The sequence below is a fragment of the Archocentrus centrarchus genome, chromosome 17 (genome assembly GCF_007364275.1).
Source record: "Archocentrus centrarchus isolate MPI-CPG fArcCen1 chromosome 17, fArcCen1, whole genome shotgun sequence".
Lineage (NCBI taxonomy): Eukaryota > Metazoa > Chordata > Actinopteri > Cichliformes > Cichlidae > Archocentrus > Archocentrus centrarchus.
In genome coordinates this window covers 24,060,979-24,085,598 of record NC_044362.1, presented here as the reverse complement: position 1 = coordinate 24,085,598, position 24,620 = coordinate 24,060,979, and the positions used below count along the sequence as shown (strand labels likewise).

Here is a 24,620-nt window from a genome sequence, read left to right as displayed (position 1 = left end):
GACCACGAAACATATGTCCTGTCCGTAGTCTGTTCCAAGATCAGCTGTTATTTGCAGTGTCGATGGGCCAACCTTCCGGTAGAGGGTGGCAATATCAAATAAACAAAGTAAAGTGGCGACTATCCTGCAAGTGTAAATTTATCTGATTTCTCAAAAGGGAGGTTAGTAATGTGACTGAAAAAGGTTCCCCCCAAATTAAAAGAAGGGCTTTTAGAAGAAGTGGCACAAAAAATGTGCCCTACAGGCGGCTAACACTTTATCGGATGACCAAGTTTTGGTAAGGGCAGAAAAAAAAAATGTTTTGGTTAACATTATATAAGTGAGATAAGCTAGATCACAGAAGAGTGTCCAACTTTTACTGTGCTGACAGAAATGTTTAGCTAATCCAATTAGTTTACTTGTTACAGCAGTAAAGCTAATGAAACCGAAGAAGAACTGGTAATTAATTTATTAGTTGATTGAAAAACCTTTTGTTTTACTAACAAAACATTAAGTTATTGGTTAACAGATGCTGTAATTGCTATTCTTAAGAATTTAACAGCTAAACTAAAGGAAAAAATACAGCATTGTGAAAAAGTAAAATCTAATGACTGGCTGTGCCACCTTTGGCAGCAAGAACTGCAATCAAGCTTTTGTGATGAATGACAACGCATCTCTTCACATCTCAGGCCAGTTTTAGGTCTTGCCAAAACTCAATCTGATTCGAGTTTGGACTTTGGCTAGGCCACTCCAAAACCTTTATTTATTTTTAACCATTCAGAGGTGGATTGCTGGTGTGTTTTGGATAATTGTTCTGCTGCATAACTCAAGTGAATTTGAGCATTTGGTAGAGAGCAGAATTCTTTTAATTATGGCATGTCATCCAGGTCCTGAGGCAGCAAAGCAGCCCCAGACCATCACTACACCACCAAAATTTGACATTTTGTATATTCTTTTCATAAAATGCTATGAGTTTTACACTAGATGTAATGGGACTCAAACCTTCGACTTTTGTCTCGCCAGACCACAAGAGTGGGAGTAATTTTGGTAGACTGGGCACTAGTGGGACAAATGTACTTTTTCACAGCACTGTACATTGGAGTTAGTTGGTTATTTTGTTTTCTTTTATTTCTTCTGTTTATCCAGGCAGAATAAGCAGAAGAGTTGCTGAGTATTTCAACATACAGGAGGGGATTCCTCCTGCCAGACACGATGGAGGAACAGAACCCAAATACAAACAATCATGGACATCAGGTAAATTGATAATGGCTTTAAATGCAGGCTTACTGAAATCAAGCACATAACTTAATTTGTATGGTACAGTTTTTATTGTTGGAGCAGTTATAAATACTACAATTAACAACCATTGTATTTGTCAGGCCAGATATAAGGAGGCAAGAAAAGAGCGACAAAAGCTCCTCACCCCTGCACATAAGTATTTCATTGACATCCTGGCTGACAGGCTGGCCTTGCCGCCAACAGATGTAGAGGAGTTTATTTTAGATTATTCCTCTGTGAGTTTTTCCAATATACTTGGACACACTATGTACAGACTATCATTTAAAATAAGTAATTAATTACTGAGTACCATTGTATACCACACCACTTCTAACAGATCCAAACATTATAGTTTTGGTACCATTAAAGAAAAATGAGAAGACGTAGATTAAAATCCGACCATACTTTTCTGTGCTCATAATTCTGTGCTCACTTCTTTTGTCCTCCAGTTGTCCAGTTTCCTTAATTTTTTTAAGGACACATTGCACACCATGCTGAGATATGCCAAGCTTTCAGCTAATAGCTCATTGGATATCACCTTGTTGGTGCAAAAATACTATTTTATGCCTGTCAAACTGTGTTATCTTTGCCATTTTTCATAGATTCAGCTAAAGAAATTGGAACAAATTATGTGTTTTTGTGACAGGCTGCTAATGGCAAAGTGCCAAAAGACAAATTTATAATTGGTTCTTTTGCTAAGTTTATGTGTAGCCAAACACTGGTTTATTGATTCAGTTAGGTGCCTTTTTATCCTTGAATGATTCAGTGTTCTGATCAGATCAGTGTTAAGCAGTTCAACAAACAAAGAAAACGTTCCTCTGAAAATGGTCAGATGCAAGGACTGGATTGAAAATAAGTGGAAAAGGCAGCCAATATCAACAGAAAATACCTTCAGAAAGCTTGGAGAAATATTGCTCAAGACCATTTAAAAAAAATATGTGAATGTTTGGGTCCTTGGAAGTAAAATATAAAGAACAGAAGGGTGGCTCAAGAGTTTGCACTGTATTGTGTGTATTTTGGCCACTGCACTACTGGAACTCCAGTGACTTCACAACTGGAAGAAACAAAAGTAGGAACATCTCTCACATTTAAAATTTTATGTTGTTTGTGTTGATAAGACAATCATGGTTGAAACACATCAGATTATTATACAATTACAATGCTTTAAATATTTATTTTCTTTCTTTCTTTATGAATAGTTGGCTGCTTTGGATCATTTCTTTGCCAAAGGAGGTTGTAAAACTATTTCCTTTGTGTACCAAGAGTCCCAGGACCAGGTAGGAGCAAATCTTAACTCTACTATTTGGTTTCACACGTTATCCTGCCTAAATTTTTTGACTGCTGTTATGCTGTTATAGATAAAAACTGACCAACACTGATTTAAAACAAACCAGGATTACAGCATTTTACTTTTCTGATACTGCACGGCCAATTATATGTGTCCATTCCGGTTTTTTTGTTTCCTCCAAAATAATTTCTCTTTTATCTCAGAGTGTGGTCGCTCATATCCTGGGGCTACAAAAGGCGAAAAAACACTGAGGCTGTTTTTAGCCAATTTATCCGAGATATGCCTTACAGGCATTTGCTGCTGCTTCATACGTGCAAGAGTGGACATTGCTGTGAATTCTGAAAACATACATGAGGTAAGAGTGGTTTGTTTCTGTAAATGTAACTTGTTATTTATATTCCAGTTGTTATATCACCCCAGTTTAAAAAAAAAAAAAAAGTTGGGACACAAAATGCGATGATCATAATCTTGTAAATCTCATAAACATTAGAACATAGAAAACATTCTCAACATTATTCACAACAGAACATAGAAAATAAATAACTTCCATGCACTTGTCAGAATTTTCTTTCTATGCCGACAGAAATGGGTTACCTTGAAAACTTCTCATCCATTATTTACACTGTTTATTTATTACCCCAATGCTTTAATTACTACATAATAAGATGTGATTATCCTTTCTTAGGAGATTAACTTATAGTGGTGTATAATACTCAATCACTGTGTGCTAAAATGGAAGAGTGCAGATTCTAGTAATGTTATAAAATATTTGTCCTGTTTTCACAAATAAGTTTCCATTTTCTAAACAAGAGTACAGGAATCTCAGCGGATAAACAGTTTTAAATTCAGAGGATAATACAGAAATTATGGTAAATATTTTTTTTGGACATAGATCTGATTCATAACCTGGGTTAAAAATGATAGAAAAGCTAATTATGTATTCAAATTTATGAACATTTGGGTTATTTAAAATGCTCATAGCCTTTTAAATGCACATTAAGTGCTTGTCTATGGAGTCTTGTGTTTTTTGTTTTCGTTTGTAATTGTGGTCAGTTTGTATTTCTAGGTCCTTGTGTTTCCATATGTCGGGTCTGTGTCCTTGTTTCCCTGTTTGACTTCCTGTTTTATTTTGATAGTCATTTGGTCTCTGTCATGCTCAGTTTTGCTTCCCTTAGTCTTGTCAGTATGATTACTGTTTCCTGTGTCTCCCAGCTGTTCCCACTCCCCTCGTTATCCTGTGTATTTAAGTCCCATGTTTTCTCTGCCTGTCGTCGTGTTGTTGTCATTCGCTCCCCTGCTGATAGGAAGGCAACAGTAACTCAGTCAACCACTTGTTACAAACACAGTATGCAAAAGAGCATCAAGCACAACACACTGGACTTTAAAGCAGCTGTTAGCTAAGAACAAGAAACTGAGCCTACATTTCACACTGACTCACCAAAATTGGAAAATATAATATTGGAAAAACTGTTTTGATGAATTCAGAAATGCCTCAACACAATGACAAAACATCTTATCAGTGAAGTATGTGTGTAAAAGCAATAACAATGACAAATGTCGGTGGGGAAATGTGTTACCAATTTGAGATGTGAGAACTGCCTCAGAGTGATCAAGATAGAAAAAAATTTGACAACTTTGCTTCTTTTCTGGTCATACAGTTATTAGGTTTAAGGGGCAATTACTTTTTCACATAGGGCTTAATTAATGAAATCATCATTTTAAAATTGCATTTTGTATTTACTTGGATTATCTTTGTCTAATATTAAAATTAGTTTGATGATCTGAAACATGTAAATGTGACAAATATGCAAGAAACAAAGAAATCAGGAAGAGGGCAAATACTTTTTAACGGCATTCTATTTCTGTGCTGGACTTTCACTTTGGGTTGGACTCAGGCAGCTCCTCCACACACAGCAACAAGGAAAATGAGGCAAACATAACATGCTACACTATTAGATGTTTTTTCTGTTCACTGAATACGAAGTTTGGAGGAATAAGTCGAAATTTAGATTGTTTCAAAGTAACACCTCAAAGTGTTGAAACATTAATGAGATGGAAGTTGACTTTGTTAAAGTATGGTGACAATAGATAAGAGCAGAGCAGGCAGCCCGCTAAGGACTAGCTCTGTATCCCTGTGTCAAATATTTAATTGCTGCTGAGCGAGCCGAAGAGTAGATTATTTATTTTCATTGTGTGTAACCTTATTTTATTTATTTTTTATTCCTTTTTTATGATGTCATCAGACCCACTTATGCAATAATAATATTGATAATAATTATAATAATATAGTGAAACTTTCAGAATCTTAAAAAATATCATGAGACATATTACATCTGTAGCACTAATGTGTGTACAGATACAGTATGACAAATTGAGTCTCTTTGATGTCATTAAAAAAATGTGCAAAATAATGTATATAATTGAAAGGTTATTCCTGAATGATCAATAATTAACATTTATTACTGAATATTGTCACTGTAGAGCAAGTCAAGAAACATTTATTTGTGTTTTTGTGTATTTATTACGGTCTGTGTTCTGAACACCCTTTAGGGGATGCTAACCTAACAGATCGTGCCAATGAGGCAAAAGACAATGTGAAATGGCTGAACACACTGGAGGAAGTCCTTCAACCTCTGTATGCCAGTGACCCGGTATGTACAGTCAAAAAATTGTTGCCGTGAGAACTTACCGCTGAGCCGAATGCTCTTTTGTTTATGAAACAATGTAACCTACCTAGTCCAGTTAGTTAATCCATTATTATTTGGCTTTCAAAATGGAATGTCTGCTCTTGGTCTCGGATTCTATCAAACACCCCCCCCCCCCCCCCCCCCCCCCCACCCAAAAAAAAAATGCAACTTATAGTCCAGTGCGACTTATATATGTTTTTTTCTTCTTTATTAGGCATTTTTTGGCCGGTGCGACTTATACTCCGGAGCGACTTATAGTCCGAAAAATACGGTAGTTGGACTAAGTAAGCATATCTGTGTTTGCCAGTATGTGCAAAATGCAGTATTTTAGATAAATGAAAAGGAGCTCTTACATGTTTTCATCAATATAATTCAGGACTCACAAGAAATCCAAGCTTCAACCTGAGATGGTTCCACTAATAAAATCCGAAGCCCAGTTGGACATACCCAACATGGTGAGTTTCTACTCCTTATTCAGTACATGTTCAGGGAACATTAGTTGCATTGTAGGACAGAGAGATCATGTGGAGTTCTTTGGCAGTATTGTTGTTGAACACAAAAGCTAGTTTTAAGATCTGATATTTGTCATTATCAGGTAATGATTCCCTCTGTAGATGAAATCCAGCAGGCCATAACTCAACTAATCAACTTTGTGCTGGAAGTTAGCAAGGGTGTTACCTGGCAGTGGGAGTACACTTATGATGAAACAAAGAAAACAGGTAACTCACCGTCAGTATGAACATGCATGAGCCGACACACTTGATACATAGGTTTGCAAGAATGATATCTCCTAACCTAAAATGATTTGTAAATTTGTATGCAAATTTAAAATGTGAATTAGATTTGTACAGCTGTAAAAAATAACCTAAAAATTTATGCAAAAGAATGTAGGCTATACATCCCTTTTTTATGAATGAAGCTTATAAATATTAAGCTTACTGTGGGGAATATAGACTATAGTATAAAACATGGAGGTAGCTTCTGGGTCAGAAAAAGCCAGTGCAGAAGTGACTTAAACCTGCATTCTATCAGAAGGCCACCAGATGGCGATAGCTGTGATTGCAAAAGGACTTAAGGTCCCATAGAAATCTATAGCTTTCCATCCCATGTGAATACTTTCCTGCTGAGTTTATGTGCTCAGTCATGTGCTGTGCTGGGGAAGCAAAATTTCCAATTGTTAACCAGAAGAAAGGCAAACCCTGAGTTACAAAAAGTTTTGTACCTGGACTAGTATCAAGTATCTCTTAAATCTATAATTACTTGCAGTGTCTGTTTCATTTACATTGAGTTTTTCAGTGCATATATTTGTTCCTTTCACACATGCCCAACTCTTAATTGCATTGTACAAATGTGTGTATATATATATATATATATATATATATATATATTTTTTTTTTTTTTTTAACAGTTGCAAATCTTACACAAATTTGAATACATGTTTAAAGAGTAAGCACATTTACAGATTCGTGAACACATTCACAAATCTAAATACACAGATGCAGTTGTCTGTCTGCACAAATTTGTTCATAATACTGCAACAAACATCCTCATAAGAAACTGAAAATGGGAGTCATCAAAATGTACTGGATATAGTTTTCCAAGTCCATTGTATAAAAACATTTCCTAGGATGGAAAATATTAATTAAAACTACTACAGTAATCCCTCGCTACTTCGCGGTTTGCTTTTTGCAGACTCGCTGTTTCGCGGGTTTTCAATCAATATTAGTAAAATATTTATTGCAGTATTTTTGCTGTTTCACGGGTTTTTGCGGTACTCAGTCTTCACATGCGTAGTACGTGTTGTACAGTAATGTATATATTTGGTGCATAAGTGTGTGGGGAGGGTTTATGAGAACTTAAAATAGTGTATAACTACTAAAATAATGTATAAGTATTAAAATTAATATAGCGTCCCTTCATCCATCCATCCATCCATCCATTCTCTTCTGCTTATGCGGGGCCGGGTCGCGGGCCAGGAGACTAAGCAGAGAAGCCCAGGCTTCCCTCTCCCCAGCCACCTCCTCCAGCTCATCCGGGGGACCCCAAGGCGTTCCCAGGCCAGCCGAGAGATATAATCTCTCCAGCGTGTCCTGGGTCTACCACGGGGCCTCCCCCCGGTGGGACATGCCCGGAACACCTCACCCAAGAGGCGGCCAGGAGGCATCCTAATCAGATGCCCGAGCCACCTCAACTGGCTTCTTTCAATGTGGAGGAGCAGCGGCTCTACTCTGAGCCTCTCCCGGATGGCCGCACTCCTCACCTTATCTCTAAGGGAGAGATAAGGTCATTTCTGCCGCTTGTATTCGCGATCTTATTCTTTCGGTCACTACCCAAAGCTCGTGACCATAGGTGAGGGTTGGAACGTAGATCGACCTGTAAATCGAGAGCTTCGCTTTTACACTAAGCTCCCTCTTTACCATGACAGACCGGTGCAGCGTCCGCATCACTGCAGAAGCAGCCCCGATCCTTCTGTCGATCTCCCGCTCCCTTCTCCCATCACTCGTGAACAAGACCCCGAGATACTAGAACTCCTCCACTTGGGGCAAGAACTCGTTCCTGAGCCGGAGAGGGCACTCCACCCTTTTCTGGCTGAGGACCATGGGCTCAGACATAGAGGTGCTGATTCTCATGCCGGCCGCTTCACACTCGGCTGCGAACCGTTCCACTGCGAGCTGGAGGCCACCCCCTGATGAAGCCAGCAGGACCGCATCATCTGCAAAGAGCAGAGAAGAGACTCTGAGGCCACCAAGGAAGAAGCCTTCTGCCACCTGGCTACGCCTAGAAATTCTGTCCATAAAAATCATGAACAGAATCGGTGACAAAGGGCAGCCCTGACGGAGTCCAACACCCACAGGAAACTAATCTGACTTATTACCAGCTATACGGACCAAGCTTTCACTGCGGTTGTACAGAGATTGAATGGCCCGCAACAACAGGCCAGACACCCCATACTCCCGCAGGACCGATGCAGTGAGCACGCACACGCACGCACACACACAGTTGCCAGATGGCGCTCCAGCTTAAACCGTTAAAGCGGGAAAAAATGATTTCATATGAATCCACAAGGGTTTTTTAAAAATAAAATTACAAAAACAAAGATCATTTTATCTATAATTTCTGTTAGTTTTAGTTAGTTTTGTAAACTCACAATACTGTTTTTTGCTTTTGCTTATAGATTTTATTTATTTCAGTTAATAAAAATGTTTTTTTCAGTTTTCATCATTTAGTTCGTTTTCGTTAACTATAATAACCCTGTTTGTTACAAAGTTTACCAGCCGGCAGGAACCAGCTTGGTGGTATCACATGGTATAGCCAAACTCGCATGCAATTGGTCAGTGGGTTTCCTTGGATGCTTCACTACTACCGTAAGGACTGTAAAAGCTGCGCCGGTAAACCAGAAAGCGCTCAACAAGATTTTAATTAAGTGGTTATTTCTGTTTTGGTATTAGGTTCGGGTCCGCTTGAGACATCATTTCGGTCCAGATGTGGATTGAGGGCCGCCTGTTGGTGATGGCTGGTCTATATGATGCAGTGATGAGCAAGATTAATGGGTACTATGGCATTCTGTGGACACAAGTGGATATTGAAAAGATCACTGCCAAACTTTTGGAATTTCAGAACAGGTTAAATATTTTTGTTATTTTAACATATTGAGTTAAAATTTGTGGAGTAATGATTTTTATTTTTATTTATTTATTTATTTTTTGCAGCAATACTCAACACACTAAAGGACTGGCAGGCCTTTCTCGATCTAAAAAAAACAATTGATGATTTTAATGATTCTTGTCTTCTTCTTGAAATGATGGCAAACAAATCTATGAAACAGAGACAATGGGACCAAATTGCAGATGTGACTGGACACCATTTTAAGGTGGAATCCAATACATTTAAACTTCAGAACATCATGGAGGCACCTTTATTGAAGTACAAGGATGACATTGAGGTGTGCTGGCAGATTTGATATTTATAACCAGCTTTAATTTCAAGCCTTCAGATTTTATTTGTTCATGTATATGCACCCTCCTAAGTTTGGCTTTTTGTTTCTGTAGGACATTTACATATCAGCTATAAAGGAGAAGGATATTGAGGCCAAATTATCACAACTAAAAGAACTATGGTCTGTCCAGACCCTGAGCTTGATGACATTTAAGAATAGAGGAGAATTGATGCTGAAAGGGGCAGAGACATCAGAGATTCTCACCAACTTGGAAGACAGTCTGATGGTGCTGGGTTCACTACTGAGCAACAGGTAGAACAGTGCAGACCCCAACTTAAAATTTTAGAAATAGATTTAATGAACCTGATCCCCAAGGAACCAGGAAAGACTGCTAGACCTACAAAACTGTAACAAATCATTCAACCCAGAAACATTAGTAGTGATAAAGAATATTTTGGGTGTAATTATTCAAGACTTTTCAGAAATATCTGTACATATCCAGACATTATATCTTTGTCTGCTATGTACAGGTACAGTACCTTCTACAAAGCAGAGATCCAGCACTGGGTCTTCAATCTTTCAACATCATCTGAGGTCACTGAACAGTGGGTTATAGTGCAAAACCTTTGGGTCTATTTGGAGGCTGTGTTTGTTGGAGGTGACATTGCCAAAGAGCTGCCAGAGGTACAGTTCATGAATTCTGCCTATATTGTGAAAATAACAGTTTTGAAAGCATTCTTGATAAAATTCTTGTTTTTCCACTTGAAGGAAGCAAATCAATTTCAGAATATTGACAAGTCCTGGACTAAGATCATGCAGCGAGCACAAACGGTGCCAAATGTGGTGGAATGCTGTGTAGGGGATCCAGCTCTGGGACAGAATCTTTCAGATCTTCAGAACCAACCAAAGTTCTGTCAGAAATCTCTTGCAGGGTAATCTTCATCCTTGTTTTAGTTTACTTATTTTTGTTGGTTGCAACACTGGTGGGCAGAACAAAATGAAAAAAAAAAAGTATTTCAGCTTTTTTCTACAAATTGCTAATATTATTTGATTTCCATGAGGCTATTTAGCCACTGGGGTTTTAAACATGTTCAGATAACTACAGTACACTTGACTGCTTTTTACTCAAACACTTATTATTAAATATAAGAGAGTAAGAGGAACCACCTCCTGTCAAATACATGTCAAGATCTTATCAGTAATAGATAGAGATCTATAACATAGATAAGTAATTTTCAAATTGATGTCATATTTTTAATTGAATATAATTTAAAAATTGATTATATTATATAAAGGGATATATGGAAATGTATGTCAGGGTTGGTGCTTATGTGTCACTAGAGGGGTGAAAGTATATATATTTTTAATTTGGGTTCTTTTTATTTTTAATTAAATATAAATAAATAGAAAAACCGCTGGACTCATTTTTGTGAGACATTACAGCGTGTATAATTTTTTCTTTTCTTTTCTTTTATCATTCAAATATGACCGAAACGTTTTGCTGTGGACCACATTGGAAATCTTTAATTAATTTTATTTGTATATGTTTAATTCCATCTAAAAAAATTAATGAAATCAAGATTCGTTTTAGCAGATTTTCACATAGAAAACGGCAGGAGGACATCATCAGCGAGCCTACTCAGACCTCTGAAGGCCCCCATGAGTGTGAGCAAAACTAGGTCAGTAAGCCTAAACTTTCGCCCTTCCTCTCTCCCCCCATCCCTCTCTCCTCGTCCTCCTCCTCATCTCCTAAACATCAGATTACCCTCAGGCAGGGTTTTTGTTTAATTCCTCTGAGAAAAAGAGCAATTAAAAAATGAAAAGTAAAATAAAATTTTAAAAAGCGAAAAAAATTTTAAAAAAGTAAATAAAAACAAGAAAAGCAAATTAAAAAATATAAGAAAAAAAATCTAAATAAAATAAAAGCAAAAGAGAAACTAAAAAAATGAAAGCAAATAAAATAGAAAATTAAAAATAAAATAAAAAAGAAATAAAAGTAAACTAAAAAATGAAAAAGTAAATAAAAATTTAAATTTAAAAAGTAAAGTAAAAGTAAATTAATGAAATCCTCTTTAAAAAAAAGTTTCTGTTGTCTATTACCACTGATCTGTTATCAGAAATAAACACTAAAGACCCCCTCCCTCCTCCTCCGCCTCCATATGTTGAGCCTATTTGAGATCCCACCCACCCTCTGTGTATTACAGTTTATTACAGTATTCAAAAGAAAAACAATAATTTAGCCCTCAGGGCTCCACCTATGCCCCCTATTCAGGGCCTCTCTTTTCGAGGTACCACCTCTGTTTGCTGGATGGAAAATAAAGCCAATTCTCCAAAGGCGAGACTTTGAAACAGTAATCCACACCTTTGTCACCACTCGGCTGGATTACTGTAATGCACTTTATATGGGGCTCAGAGGGTCCGCTATTGCTCGCCTTCAACTGGTGCAGAATGCTGCTGGGTGGCTTTTAACTGGTGCCTGCAAACATGAGCACATTTCACCTGTTTTAGCGTCACTTCACTGGTTACCCGTTCGTTTTAGGATCCATTTTAAAATTCTTTTATTTACTTTTAAATCTCTAAATGGTCTTGCCCCACCCTATCTGTCTGAGCTTCTAAACACTTACATTCCCACCCGGTCACTCAGGTCGGCAGACCAGCTGCTTCTGACTGTGCCTAAAACTAGGTTTAAGCTCAGAGGGGACCGGGCCTTTGCAGTGGCAGCACCAAATCTCTGGAATGATCTGCCACTGCATATTAGACAGGCCTCATCACTCGCACACTTTAAATCACTTTTAAAAACTCACCTTTTTTTTTTTGGCTTTTAACACTAACACTAATTAAACATTGACACTGTGAGCTGTGTACTTTTTTAAACATAATTTTCAAGTATTTTAATGCATTTTATTGAACTGTTTTATGTATATTATTGTTATATTGTACAGCACTTTGGACCCTGTGGGTGATTTTAAAGCGCTTTATAAATAAAATTGGATTGGATTGGATTATTAATCCAGATTTTTTTCGCTGCATTCATACTGTAAAAGAGATAGTCACTTACAGTGTTTGCTTTCTCATCAGAACGTACAACATGACTAATTTCATGGATGATCTGAAAGTGCTGGATAGAACAGCTGGGGCGGAGGACAAGGCATCACCTTCATCTTTAGTGATAATGATATCAAGAATGAGGCCTTCCTTGAGCACCTCAACAATGTTTTATCATCTGGAGAGGTGGGAATCTTTTAAAAATTAAAATATATTCAAAGCCAAAATCCATATTGATCCAAAGTAAGTCTAAAATTAAACAGTGTAGTTGAGAACTGTCACATTTGTGATCATATTTGGTCGGGATGACTTCATAGTGAATGAACTGTGTGCAGGTTTCCAATCTTTTTGCTAAAGATGAGATCCAAGAGATCACCCATAACCTAATCCCTGTGATGAAAAAGGAGCTTCCTCGTATTCCACCAACTTTTGACAACCTTTATGAGTATTTTATATCACGGTCAAGAAAGAATCTTCATGTTGTTCTTTGCTTTTCACCGGTAGGTCAACATTTTGTAAAGTTTCCAGGATTGATCTCTGGCTGCACAATGAACTGGTTCACCCCTTGGCCAAATGAGGCTTTGGTGGCTGTGTCCAGTTATTTCTTGACTGATTTTAATATGGTGTGCTCTGCTGATGTAAAAGCTTCTGTGGTGGCTACAATGGGAGCATATCATGACAAAGTATCTGTCACATGTGAAAGCTACTTCAAAAGGTATAAGACACAGATAACATTTTTTTTTTACATTGTAATTATTTTATGTTCTTAGGTTTTTATATCATTTGCATTTTACACAAATGTAACATTATAATTATTATCTTTTAGGTTTCGAAGAAGAACTCATGTTACCCCTAAATCCTACCTCTCTTTTATAAATGGTTACAAAACATTGTACACTGAAAGGTACAACTACATCAACACACTAGCAGAGCGCATGAATGTTGGTAAGGAAGTTCAACAGAAAGGCTATGTATGACGTGTATGGATAACTTTGCAAAGACTATGGTATTGATGTAAATGGTATTGATTTCCAGGGTTGGAGAAACTGAAAGAGACTAGTGAGTCTGTGGCTCAGCTTTCCAAAGATCTCGCAATAAAGGAAAAAGAGCTTGCTATGGCATCTGTCAACGCTGACAAGGTAAATAATACATGCCTCTTGTGGCTAAAAAAGATGATGGCTAAATGCATGAATGCTTGCAATTTCATTCAAATCACAATTTAAATAGTAACATAAAAAGCAATGAAAAGATCAAATGTTGTGGTAAAAATGACACTTTTAGTGATATGGGAAACAATACCAGAATAAGTTTTTTTTTTTTATAGAAAACACCCTTTCAAATAATATATCTGTACAAGTTTTGTGAAAGCAAAAGACTGAAAGGTCAAGAGCTTATGGACATTATATTTGTGTATATATAATACCAGTCACCCATGGATGAATGTGTCTAAACTTTTGTCTGGTACTGTATATGTGTTATCCATTTCATAACACGACATCTTGTTTTGGGATTTACTTAGGTGCTGGCAGAGGTGACAGTCAGTGCTGAAGCTGCTACAACTGTAAAAAATGAGGTCCAAGTTGTGAAGGATAAAGCCCAGAAAATTGTAAAGGGAATTGAGAAAGTGAAAGTTGTTGCTGAAGATAAACTGGAGGCTGCTAAACCAGCTTTAGAAGATGCTAAAGCTGCACTGAATGTGAGCTCTCTGGGAATGTTTTGGACATATGAGTATTTACATCATATATACTGCATATACATATACACAAATATATATACTTCAAATATTTTACAGACCATCAAGCCTGCTGACATTGCCACTGTGAGAAAATTAGCCAAGCCGCCACATCTGATCATACGGTTAATGGACTGCTGTCTTCTCTTATTTCAAAAGAAGTTAGACTCTGTCTCTGTTGATGCTGAACGACAGTGTCTCGAGCCATCATGGGCAGAAGCCTTGAAGGTAAACAAAAAAAAAGTCATAAAAAGTTATTAATTGCAGTTACGTTTCATTTCTTTTAAAACTTATAACATACTATGTACAAATCCATTTCCAAAAAAGTTGGGACGTTGTGTAAAATATAAGTAAAAACAGAATGCAAGGATTTTTCAAATCTCATAAACCCATATTTTACTCATAACAGAACATATAAAACAGGCTTAAACCTGTTTTTTATATATATATATATATATATATATATATATATATATATATATATATATATATATATATATATATATATATATATATATTAGGGGTGGGACTCGATTAAAAAAATTAATCGAATTAATTACAAGCTTTGTAATTAATTAATCGAAATTAATCGCATTTTAATCGCATTTCAATATTTGACATGAGAAATATTAATTTAAGTTTAGTTGATGAATGAATCAATATACATAAGCTTAAACTTCAAAATTTTGTTTATTTTCCCACCAGTCTACTACACAGACCAACGAAGGGTGGACGTGCTCCTGTGATAAGCAAACTCCTGAAATTAAAGTTAAGCATCATAACTGGATAGTTTTATTCAACATTAATGTCTCACTTAATATAGCTGGAAATTAATCATTAGCTCAGCTGTATTCCTTGATGTTGAAATGTGTCATCTTGTTTTAACAGCTTATTTTGAATTAAAGACTTAAAATTAAACCACAAAAAGGAGAAAAAGTTCGTTCTCCGTTTAACCAGCTGTTTTCACACAGCTGTGCTTCGCACTCACGGTTGCTAGGCGACATGAGCTACGCAGAGGTGACGGCAGCTGATATGAAGGATAGCCGCTCACTTCCGGCCTTTGTGGGCTGCGAAAGACGTGGGCCGGGTCCTTCGCAGGATGCAGCCCCTAATTTGGACATTGTGCGTCGATATAATCTGTATGCCGGGAACTCGTGCACTGAGAAACGTTCCACGGTGCAAAGTGCGATTAAAACGCGTTAAAAATTTTAACGCGTTAATTTCCCTGTAATTAATTAATCGAAATTAACGCGTTAAAGTCCCACCCCTAATATATATATATATATATATATATATATATATATATATATATATATATATATATATATATATATATATATTTTTTTTTTTTTTTTTTTTTTTTTAAAAAGGGTCATTTTGAATTTGATGGTAGCAACACATCTCAAAAAAGTTGGAACAAAGGGAGCAAAATGCTTGAAAAGTAAGTGGTACTAAAAAGAAACAGCTGGAGGAACATTTTACAGCTAATTAGGTTCATTGGCAACAGGTCAGTAACTTGACTGGGTAGAAAAAGAGCATCTTCAAGAGGCAAAGTTTCTCAGAGGTCTACAAGTTGTGGTACATTTTCAGAATAGTGTTCCTCAACATAAAATTGTGAAGACTTTGAATATATCATCATCTACAATACATAATATCATCAAAAGAATATGAGAATCTAGAGAAATCTCTGTGCGCTAGGGACAAGGCTGAAAATCAATATTGAATATTCTGATTATTTAAATTGCTGCAGGGACAAAGGAACAGTTCATTGTCTGTGAACACATTTCACCGTGCCATTCACAAATGCAGGTTAAAGCTATTGTGTAGAGAAGACATATATGAACATGATCCAGAAAGGCTGCCATCTCCTCTGAGCCAAAACTCATTTGAAGTGGACTGAGACAAAGTGGAAAAATGTTCTGTGGTCACAAATTGAAGTTTGAAATTCTTTTTGGAAAATATGGATGTCATGTCCTCCAGACTAAAGAGGAGAGATTATCCAGCTTGTTATCAGCACTCAGTTCAAAGGTCTAAATCTCTGATTGTCATGCTCCTGGGCCTTTGGTCCAGTGTTCTTGTGTGTGTGAAGTTCTTTTGTTGTTGAAATTCTTCTGTGTTCTAGTTTGCTTGGTTTAGATTCTTGTTGTTGTAGTTATTGGTGTTAAGTTCCTGTTTTATTTTGTTCTTGTATGTGTGAAAGTATGTGGTAATGTAGCTGGGCTGCTACTGTAGCATCGACCCAGGCTATGGCCATCTTCTTTAGCATCAACAAAGAAGTGCTTCCACTTAAGGTCAAGTTAATGGTCATTGTGACAGAGACGTACTTTGTTTGCAACATTGATCTGATATGGGACTATTGTATTCAAGCTATTGTGTTTCTAAGGACCTGCTGGATGATGCTGAGAAATGCAAGAATAAAATGCAGACTGCATCGGAACTTACTGATGGACTTCGTGGAGAGAAAGTTCACTGGACAGAGCAGAGCAAAGAATGTAAGTCACAGATAAAGAGGCAGGTTATAAAGAAAAAAGTGTAATACTGAAAGATTGTATTACAAAGGGACTATTATTATTACAAAGGGATTATTATTCAGGAATGGTTCTTTCAGTGCAGTTTTGCAATGTATTGATCATAGTAGAATATTAATAAGGCAAGTTGCTTCTGTTCTTCTTGGCAGACTCGTGGGCGACGTGCTACAGCTCACTGGTTTCTTGTCTTATTGTGGGCCGTTCAACCAGAGTTTCCGTAACATGCTGTTGAAGGACATCTGGGAGACAGAGCTCAGGAGCCATAAAATACCTTTTACAGAAAAGCTCAACATAATTTCTGCCCTAGTGGACCCTCCCACTGTAAGAACAACAATACATATCTAATTATACATATCTACTAGCTCCTCAAAAAAGATTCATAATTGATTGAACACATTTATTTTCCTGTTTATGCTTTAAATAAGTGAGTGGAACCTTCAAGGACTCCCTGGAGATGACCTGTCTGTGCAGAATGGCATCATTGTCACAAAAGCAACAAGATATCCCCTCCTCATTGATCCCCAGACTCAGGGAAAAGCTTGGATAAGGAAAAAAGAAAAGGCCAATTCACTCCAAGTACATTGTCAATTACAAGAAAATATTGCTGTTTTTAACTAACTTGGCCATTATCGAAGTATACTGTAATGTCTTTTTCAGGTCACATCACTGAAGCACAAGTTTTTTCGTAATCATTTGGAAGACTCTCTTTCTTTGGGGCATCCGCTGCTTATTGAAGATATATCTGAGGAGCTGGATCCTGTACTGGATAATGTTCTTGGGAAAAACTTCATCAAATCTGGGACATGTTTCAAGGTCATCAGTTAAGCATTAATATTTAACAGTGTTTGCATCTACTTTTTTAAAACTGTGCTCTCTCTCTAATTGTATTTGTCTTGTTTAAGTGAAAGTGGGAGACAAAGAAGTAAATGTAATGGATGGCTTCCAGCTCTATATAACCACCAAGCTTCCCAATCCAGCGTACTCCCCAGAAGTCAGTGCCAAGACATCCATCATTGATTTCACTGTTAACATGAAGGGCCTGGAGAACCAGCTGCTTGGCCATGTTATCCTCAGAGAGAAACACGTCAGTGAAAACCAGTCTTCTCTTACATTGATTAGTGGTAGACAAAGAAGTAATGAATTGTGAAAGTAGCTGCCAGTGTGTTTCCTACAAGTTTTTTCAGTGTTGGTGCATTTGGTTTCAAAGAAATTTTACACTTATTTATTTTACTGTTTTTAATAGGAACTAGAGGCTGAAAGACTGAAGCTAATTGAGGATGTGACTGCTAATAAGAGAAAGATGCAAGAGCTGGAAAACAACCTGTTGTACAAGCTCAGCAGTACAAAAGGTACCCCAGTTTCTGCTGTATGTTAATGCTGGTTTTGTCTAAGCCATGCTTGTATTTTATTCATTGTTCTAAATATTTAAAAAAGCTGTTTCTGTGTGATTAAAGGTTCTTTAGTTGATGATGACTCTATGATTGGCATTCTGAGTACAACTAAGTAAACTGCAGCAGAAGTTTGTGCAAAGCTCAGTGTTGCAACAGATGCAGAAGTGAACATCATTAGAGCTCAAGCGGAATACCGTCCTGTTGCCTCTCAATGCAGCATCCTTTACTTCCTCATCACAGAGATGAGCATGGTTAATATCATGTACCAGACGTCCCTGAGTCAGTTTCTCAAAATCTTTGACCTGTCACTGGAAAGGTATGTTTTCACCAAAACTGGTTTGTCTACTGAGTATTTTGTGCCTCTTATAACTTGGACTTTGATACAATTTACACCATGAACCTCATATTATTGAAAAATAGCTCTGAAGACAAATATGTTTAACAAGGATAAGAAGAAACCTTCTGCTCACTCTTACTATGAATTTGTTGTGCAGGTCTGAAAATTGCAAACATCATTAAATATCTAACTTTTGAGGTCTTCAGATACACAGTCAGAGGCTTGTATGAGAACCACAAGTTCATCTTTACCCTTTTGCTGGCCCTCAAGATTGACTTGCAGAATAACAAAATAGAGCACAACAAATTTCAGTTTCTTGTTAAAGGTAAGATCATTGCCACTTTCAGGAAATTTCATTTTGTAGCTTTCTGTTATGGCCATAAAACATGATAATCTCATAAAATGTTCAAATAGGTGGAGCAGCTCTGGACCTAAAGACCTGCCCCACAAAACCATCCAGTTGGATCCTGGATATGGTGTGGCGAAACTTGGTGGAACTCAGCAAATTCCCAGAATTCACAAACATTGTAAAACAGGTGAGTTTAAGTTTCACAGATCATAAACCTGAATGCTCTTCAGACGTGTACTTACAGTGCTAGTATGGATATGTTTTACAGGTGTCTGAAAATAGAAAACATTGGAAAGCGTGGCTCAATCTTGATGCACCAGAAGAAGGTGTCACTCCAGATGGATACAACTCTCTTGATGTTTTCCATAAACTTTTGTTGATAAGGTTGGCTCCTTCTGCTGGGCTTTTTGCTTATGTGGTTGTGTTTTTAAATACACATTAACGTTATAATGCAATAACCTCATAAGTTTTTTTTCCACAGGTCCTGGTGTCCGTGACCGTTTCTTGTCTCAGGCTATAAAGTACGTGGGGGACTCTTTAGGCATGAGGTTTGCTGAGCCTGTCATCTTGAACCTTCACAGCACATGGGAGGAAAGTGACCTCGCACCCCATTAATTTGCTTTCTCTCTATGGGCTCAGATCCCACGGAGCAAATTGAAGCACTTGCTAAGAAAATTCAACTTGGTGAGTTTAGCTTCAACTGTTAAACAACACTACAACTTTTAGTTTGCAGTCTTAACTTAGAAGACAATCTGCCATTGCGTTGTTTGCGTTGATGAGCTGCTCGAAACTATCACAGCTGCAGAGACCACGCATGATACGTTCAGAGTGTGGATCACCACAGAACCACACAATCGATTCTCCATCACACTCCTACAGGTGACATTTTACAAAGCTTTTGTATGCAGCATTTATTACTTTCCACCCTGACCTGATGTTGTGTATAAGCAAACATTTCTCCCCTTTTACCTCTAGTCCTCGATCAAATTTACCAACCATTCAGATCCTCTTTACTGTCTGTCCCCAAATTTTATTTGCACTTTATACATGGAGGGTTTTGGGGGGGCAGTGTGGGCGAGCACTGACGTCCAACAGTTAGTGCTTGTGGCACAACTGCCCCCTCAATTTTAACTGCACCCTATACACCTCATTCATTCACAACATAAACACATACACTTACAAGTTGGGCGGGGGGGGGGGGGGGGGGGGGGGGGGTCATCTCACACCCCGATTTCTTATACCTTGCCCGGGGTGGGGGTCGGGTGGTTCCTTGGGGACCGGGCTGGCAGCATCTTGGGGTCGCTGTTGGCCCTGGGGTGGTTTCCACTCGCCCCATCTTCAGAGGGTGGGTAGCTATGGATGAATGTGTGTCTTTGTATTTGTCACAGTCTTCGTGAGTATGGGTGGGCGCGTTGATGTGTACGTATGGTGTATCTATGTTTATATGTGTGTGGGTGAGTGTGTTTGTGCATAAATGTGTACACAGGTGTGCTTGCGGGTGTGCGCGTGTTTGTATGTTTGGCTGGACATGGGTCTGGGGTGTATGGTTGTCTTTAGAATGAGTGGCCGCGGGTCTTCGTAGGTCTTGATGGGCTGCTGGTGGCCTGTGCTACCTGGGGTTCTCTTTGCCTGCCTCTAGCTTCTGATGGGCGGGGCTGCGGCTTTCTGCCTTCATTGGTAAGCACATTTCATGACACATACACCCACATAATAACATAAATGGTTGGTTTGTGTAACTATGCTTCTTCTTTTATTTTGTTTTCCCCACACAATCTTTAGTTTTGCAAATATTGTCAATATCTTATGTTTAACAAGTGACGAACTATTTGGTTTATCTACTTGCACTCTTTCCTGTTTCTTTTTTCTATTTTTCTCTCCTTTTTTTTCTCTTCTTCCTCTTTCCCTTTCTCTTTTCTTTCTTTTCTCTTTTCTATTTCTTAAGCCTGTCATTTCTGGCACAATTTGTTAAATAGCATGTTAAAAATAATTCAAATAAAATAAAGGGTCACACAGTAACAAGAGGAGCCTATAGAGAACCTATAGAGCTCATCTTGAAATAGCAAATATGTTTGGCACAACAATGCAATCAGATCACAGTTCTGTTTGCAAGATCTGCCAGACATGACAGGCTTAAAAAAAAAAAAAAAATTTACCAACCATTTTGTCACTTCAAAGTGACCTTGGTGTGTAAAAACAGCAATATGTCACGCTTGAGTGTGGATGTGGGCCCCAATTGCAGACCAAAACATGGTAGGCCCAATGAAAACTTAAAGTGTGCCTTTAATTGGTATGTGCAACTCAGGAAGGAAAAACAATACTGACAAAAGACACAAGACTGACTGGGCTTACACACACACACACACACACAGAAATCATAAGTTGGGGGCCAGTCTATCAGTTTGTGGTTGAGTGTGGTCAAGATGGCAATTACATCCAATCTTTTTGCAATAATTTGCAGAAATCACAAACCTATTGTTGCCAGCATAGACAGAAATTCACATTATCTACTTAGATCTAGAAATTCCTTCACAAATACTGACATAGTTTCTGCACAATGGCAAGATGACAGGTGCTCAGCAACCTTGCTTTGATATAGGAAATAACCAGAATACAAACAGGTAGCAACCAGTTGAGTCGAGTTCCCTATTGTGTCTTAGATGAGTTGCCCTCTCTGGCTGACTATGATTGAAAGCAATCTGCCTGTTTTTATAAATTAGACAGGTTGCCGCCAATCCAGCGACCCATGGAATTGTCTTGCAATCAAAAGTAATTGACCAATTGCTCACCCAGAAGTTAAGTGTGCAGCACCACAAGCCTCTGAGTGACCAGGTGGTCACTACAACTGCTTCCAGTTGGTCTCTGAATGCGAAAAAATTATTTTCACTCACAGACTACCCATTTTGCCTAGTGGCAAGGAGGTTGCCATGAAATATTTCTGTAGCGTGCAATTTTTCAGTGTTAATAACCTTGATCCATCTCATGGTCAGTTCTTTTAGATAACAAACAGCAGCACATCCCATTTTATGTTCTGTAGTTTTTATTATTATTATTATTTTGCTTCTTTTTAAGGAACGATGCAAATTTGGACCATTGGGTTGGAACATACTGTATGAGTTCAACTCAGCTGATTTCACAGCAAGTGTGGAATTTGTTGAAAAACACTTAGATGATTGTGGCCCCAAGCAGGTGAGGATTCATCTGGGGTGCTGTAAAGATTTTCACATCACAGGATTTTTTTTAAAGAAAAAAATAGTAATTTTAAACTAGCAATAGTAATTTTTAACTTTTAAATTCATAGCATTCAGTGAAGAGTGAAGCCTCTTTTTGTTTCTCTCTATTGTAATTAAAAATTGTAATTCTCAAGAAAACTATAATCCTGAAAGCTGCAAATACAGCCATGCAGGTCTGTAGGGCTGTTTGTGAAACAGGTCCTTTTACGCAAAGTGAGCACAGGTGCAAAGACAAGCAACTGGCGCCAGTGATCCAGCCCCCTCATCCTCTAAGGGAGTTGCAGTTTTGTCAAGAGAGGAAAACGGTGTCCCTTTGAAAAGTGTTCTTAATCAAACCCAATTATTTCCACTCCTTTCACTTATTATTTCCACCATGGACCACATCCCGCTGCCCAGCCTGTTAACTAGAGCCTGGGACACAGTGAAGGTCATGCTCAGCCAAGCAAAATAACACAATAATTTGTGTAATTAATTGCTAGTTCTGTGTCTTGAGCATATTCTGGGATTTGCTACATTAAGTCTTTCTGACAAAGGTGTGGTGAGAAATGGTTAAAGCTAAATATAGCAGTCAGACACTTTCCATCTCGATTCGTTCTAATGCTTCATTGTGCTAAATTACTGAGGCATGTAAATGGTATTAGTTTATTTACAATCAGTCTACCTGCAAAGCAAAAGAGTAGCAAGCAAGGCAGAGAGAGGAATAGCTTTATTAGGTGCATATTGTGGGTAATTATTTTCGTAGTGCTGGCTGAGTGGCCTGCATAATATTTAGTAAAGAGTGTTTTGCTTTTATCTTATCTTTAACCTTTCAAACAAGTGTAAACAAGTCAACCCAGAGACTGGATTATTTTCTAAACATTTTGGGGTTTGAGCAGTAGATGTCCTTAAAACATTTTTTTAACTGAAAAATTTCAATGTAATTAAAATTATCAGACCTTTCATAAAAAGCTGTTCTAATATCTAACAAACTTCTTTGGCAACCTTCTGATCTTTTCGACAGAAGTTCTTACAGATGCACCAAGTGAAGTCAAATAAAAATTAAGTGAAAAAATATCTTGAAAATATATGTTTACGTTTATGTTGTCCAGGACTGTTTCTACACAGCAAAGGGTCCTGGGTTGAGCCCATGCAGTGTTCGTCTGTGTGTGAACTGTGTTGTCCCTGTGCTTGCTTGAGTTTTCTCTAGGAAGTTAACCCTAACTATCGGGGCCCAGAACATTCTTGCTTGGAAACTCCTGAGATTCTTAATCGCAGACGCATAAAAGCCTTTTATACAATCCTCGGTCCCAAAATAAACTTGGGCAGTTAAGCCACCTAGGCTACTGGCCACAAGGGCTCAATACAGCTTGAGCCCTTTTGGCCTTAGCTTCCAAGCAGGCGGGGCCCCTGACACCCCCGGTTGGGCCTGATGGAGTGGAGCTTCATCTGCCTAACAGCCTGGCAAAGCTCCACAGGCCTGGACGAGCACAACAGGCTTCCATCAGGCCAGCGTTCTCTGTCACATCTTACATGGCCTATTGTACACCAGCACTCATTAACAGTACAAAGTCATGTTGGTGGCTAATGGATGTGTGGAGACAAAAAAACAAGGTCCACAATCGACAGTTGTGCTCTGTAACTTTATTCTGGGTCGTGCATATGGTTTCTAAAAACATAAAAGGGTTAGAAATTAGAGTATACTGAAAACAGACAGGGAAAATAAACATCTTCAAACATTTGTCTCTTCTATTAAAAATTTTTAAAAATAAAAATCCTTTTTATCTTTGGTTCTTTTAGCCCCACGAAGTCCATGTGGTCAACAAGGGTGATCCCTAAGAGCAGCAAACCTATGAAAACCTACGTAACTGACTGCTGATGCTGCCATTTCACCAGGACATCGTCATGCAGATAAGATTTGCAAATAATTTTCCCTCAAAGCCATGGTGAAGTATTAGTATTACCCTTAGATATGTATTGATAACACAGTATTTTGACATATAGAAAGAAACATGGTTAAGATTCTTTACGCTTTCCATGAACATGTAACTGGAGCTAGGAAAGAAGTAAGGGGAAAATGAGACAGAAAGCTTTCACTTTGTGAGAGCCCAGTACCCTTCAGCATTTATTTAATGCACATACACCTCTGGGCAAAGTTAGTAAAACATGATCATCTATTTGTAGTCCAAAAGTAACATTAAACTCTGCTAATTTCAAGAGATAAGAGATTTCCCCCCATCCATGAACCTTTTCCCTCCAAATCCACCTGACCTAAGGGAATATTTTGTTAATAGTGCAGCAAGTAGTGTCCTTTAGCAGTAAAAGATGAAGATGTGGTCAAGATAAAAAACAAACAAATAAATTATTCTGTATCAATTAATTAATGTTATAATTGTCCAATTTTTAGTGGAGGGGCAATTTAAATCAAGGCTTGAAAATGGGTTTCCTGGGCCAATTGAGGGCATTTTGTCTATGGCTGAGAATCCAGGGTTAATCGCTTTAAAAGCAGTAATTAGGTGTTAAGAGGTATACTTGTCTGTTTAAATTAGCCTTCAAGCCAGATTATGCTCCGTGACTTACGATAACCCCCCCATCTGAACTCTGTGTTCTTCAAAAGCCCATTAACACCCATATTCCATTTAAAGTCTCATCAAAATTGATTTCAGTGGAAAGTGGCTTTGGATGCACTCTCTTTCACTCTCTTTTTAGTGACTGAAAGAAAAACATCAAATTAACAAAATTTATACTAAAATAGAGGAGTTCTGGAGCCCTTCAACGGGCAGCTAAATGGTCATAGTCACTTCATAGGAGCTGGGAAATCTTATACCAAAATTACATACATAATTAATTAATACATATACAT

General features: G+C 37.8%; 1 protein-coding gene across 1 annotated transcript; it reads left to right on the top strand.

Moving 5' to 3' along the window:
- The first annotated feature begins 66 nt into the window (after nucleotides 1-66).
- LOC115795604 (dynein heavy chain 8, axonemal-like) lies at nucleotides 67-23,596 on the top strand. Its single transcript, XM_030751586.1, is given in 39 exon segments — nucleotides 67-277; nucleotides 1,126-1,233; nucleotides 1,359-1,493; nucleotides 2,457-2,520; nucleotides 2,523-2,534; nucleotides 2,749-2,900; nucleotides 5,447-5,460; nucleotides 5,609-5,687; nucleotides 5,828-5,951; nucleotides 8,682-8,709; nucleotides 8,754-8,861; nucleotides 8,941-9,175; nucleotides 9,282-9,481; nucleotides 9,700-9,853; nucleotides 9,938-10,101; nucleotides 10,764-10,832; nucleotides 12,248-12,306; nucleotides 12,309-12,400; nucleotides 12,550-12,929; nucleotides 13,041-13,159; nucleotides 13,250-13,353; nucleotides 13,734-13,910; nucleotides 14,007-14,174; nucleotides 16,330-16,457; nucleotides 16,624-16,794; nucleotides 16,894-17,050; nucleotides 17,132-17,294; nucleotides 17,383-17,558; nucleotides 17,718-17,823; nucleotides 17,929-18,201; nucleotides 18,360-18,527; nucleotides 18,617-18,738; nucleotides 18,820-18,935; nucleotides 19,033-19,045; nucleotides 19,047-19,146; nucleotides 19,149-19,235; nucleotides 19,351-19,430; nucleotides 21,621-21,737; nucleotides 23,558-23,596. Coding segments are annotated over 38 exon segments (4,695 nt in total). The 5' UTR covers nucleotides 67-277; nucleotides 1,126-1,191.
- Nucleotides 23,597-24,620: the final 1,024 nt, after the last annotated feature.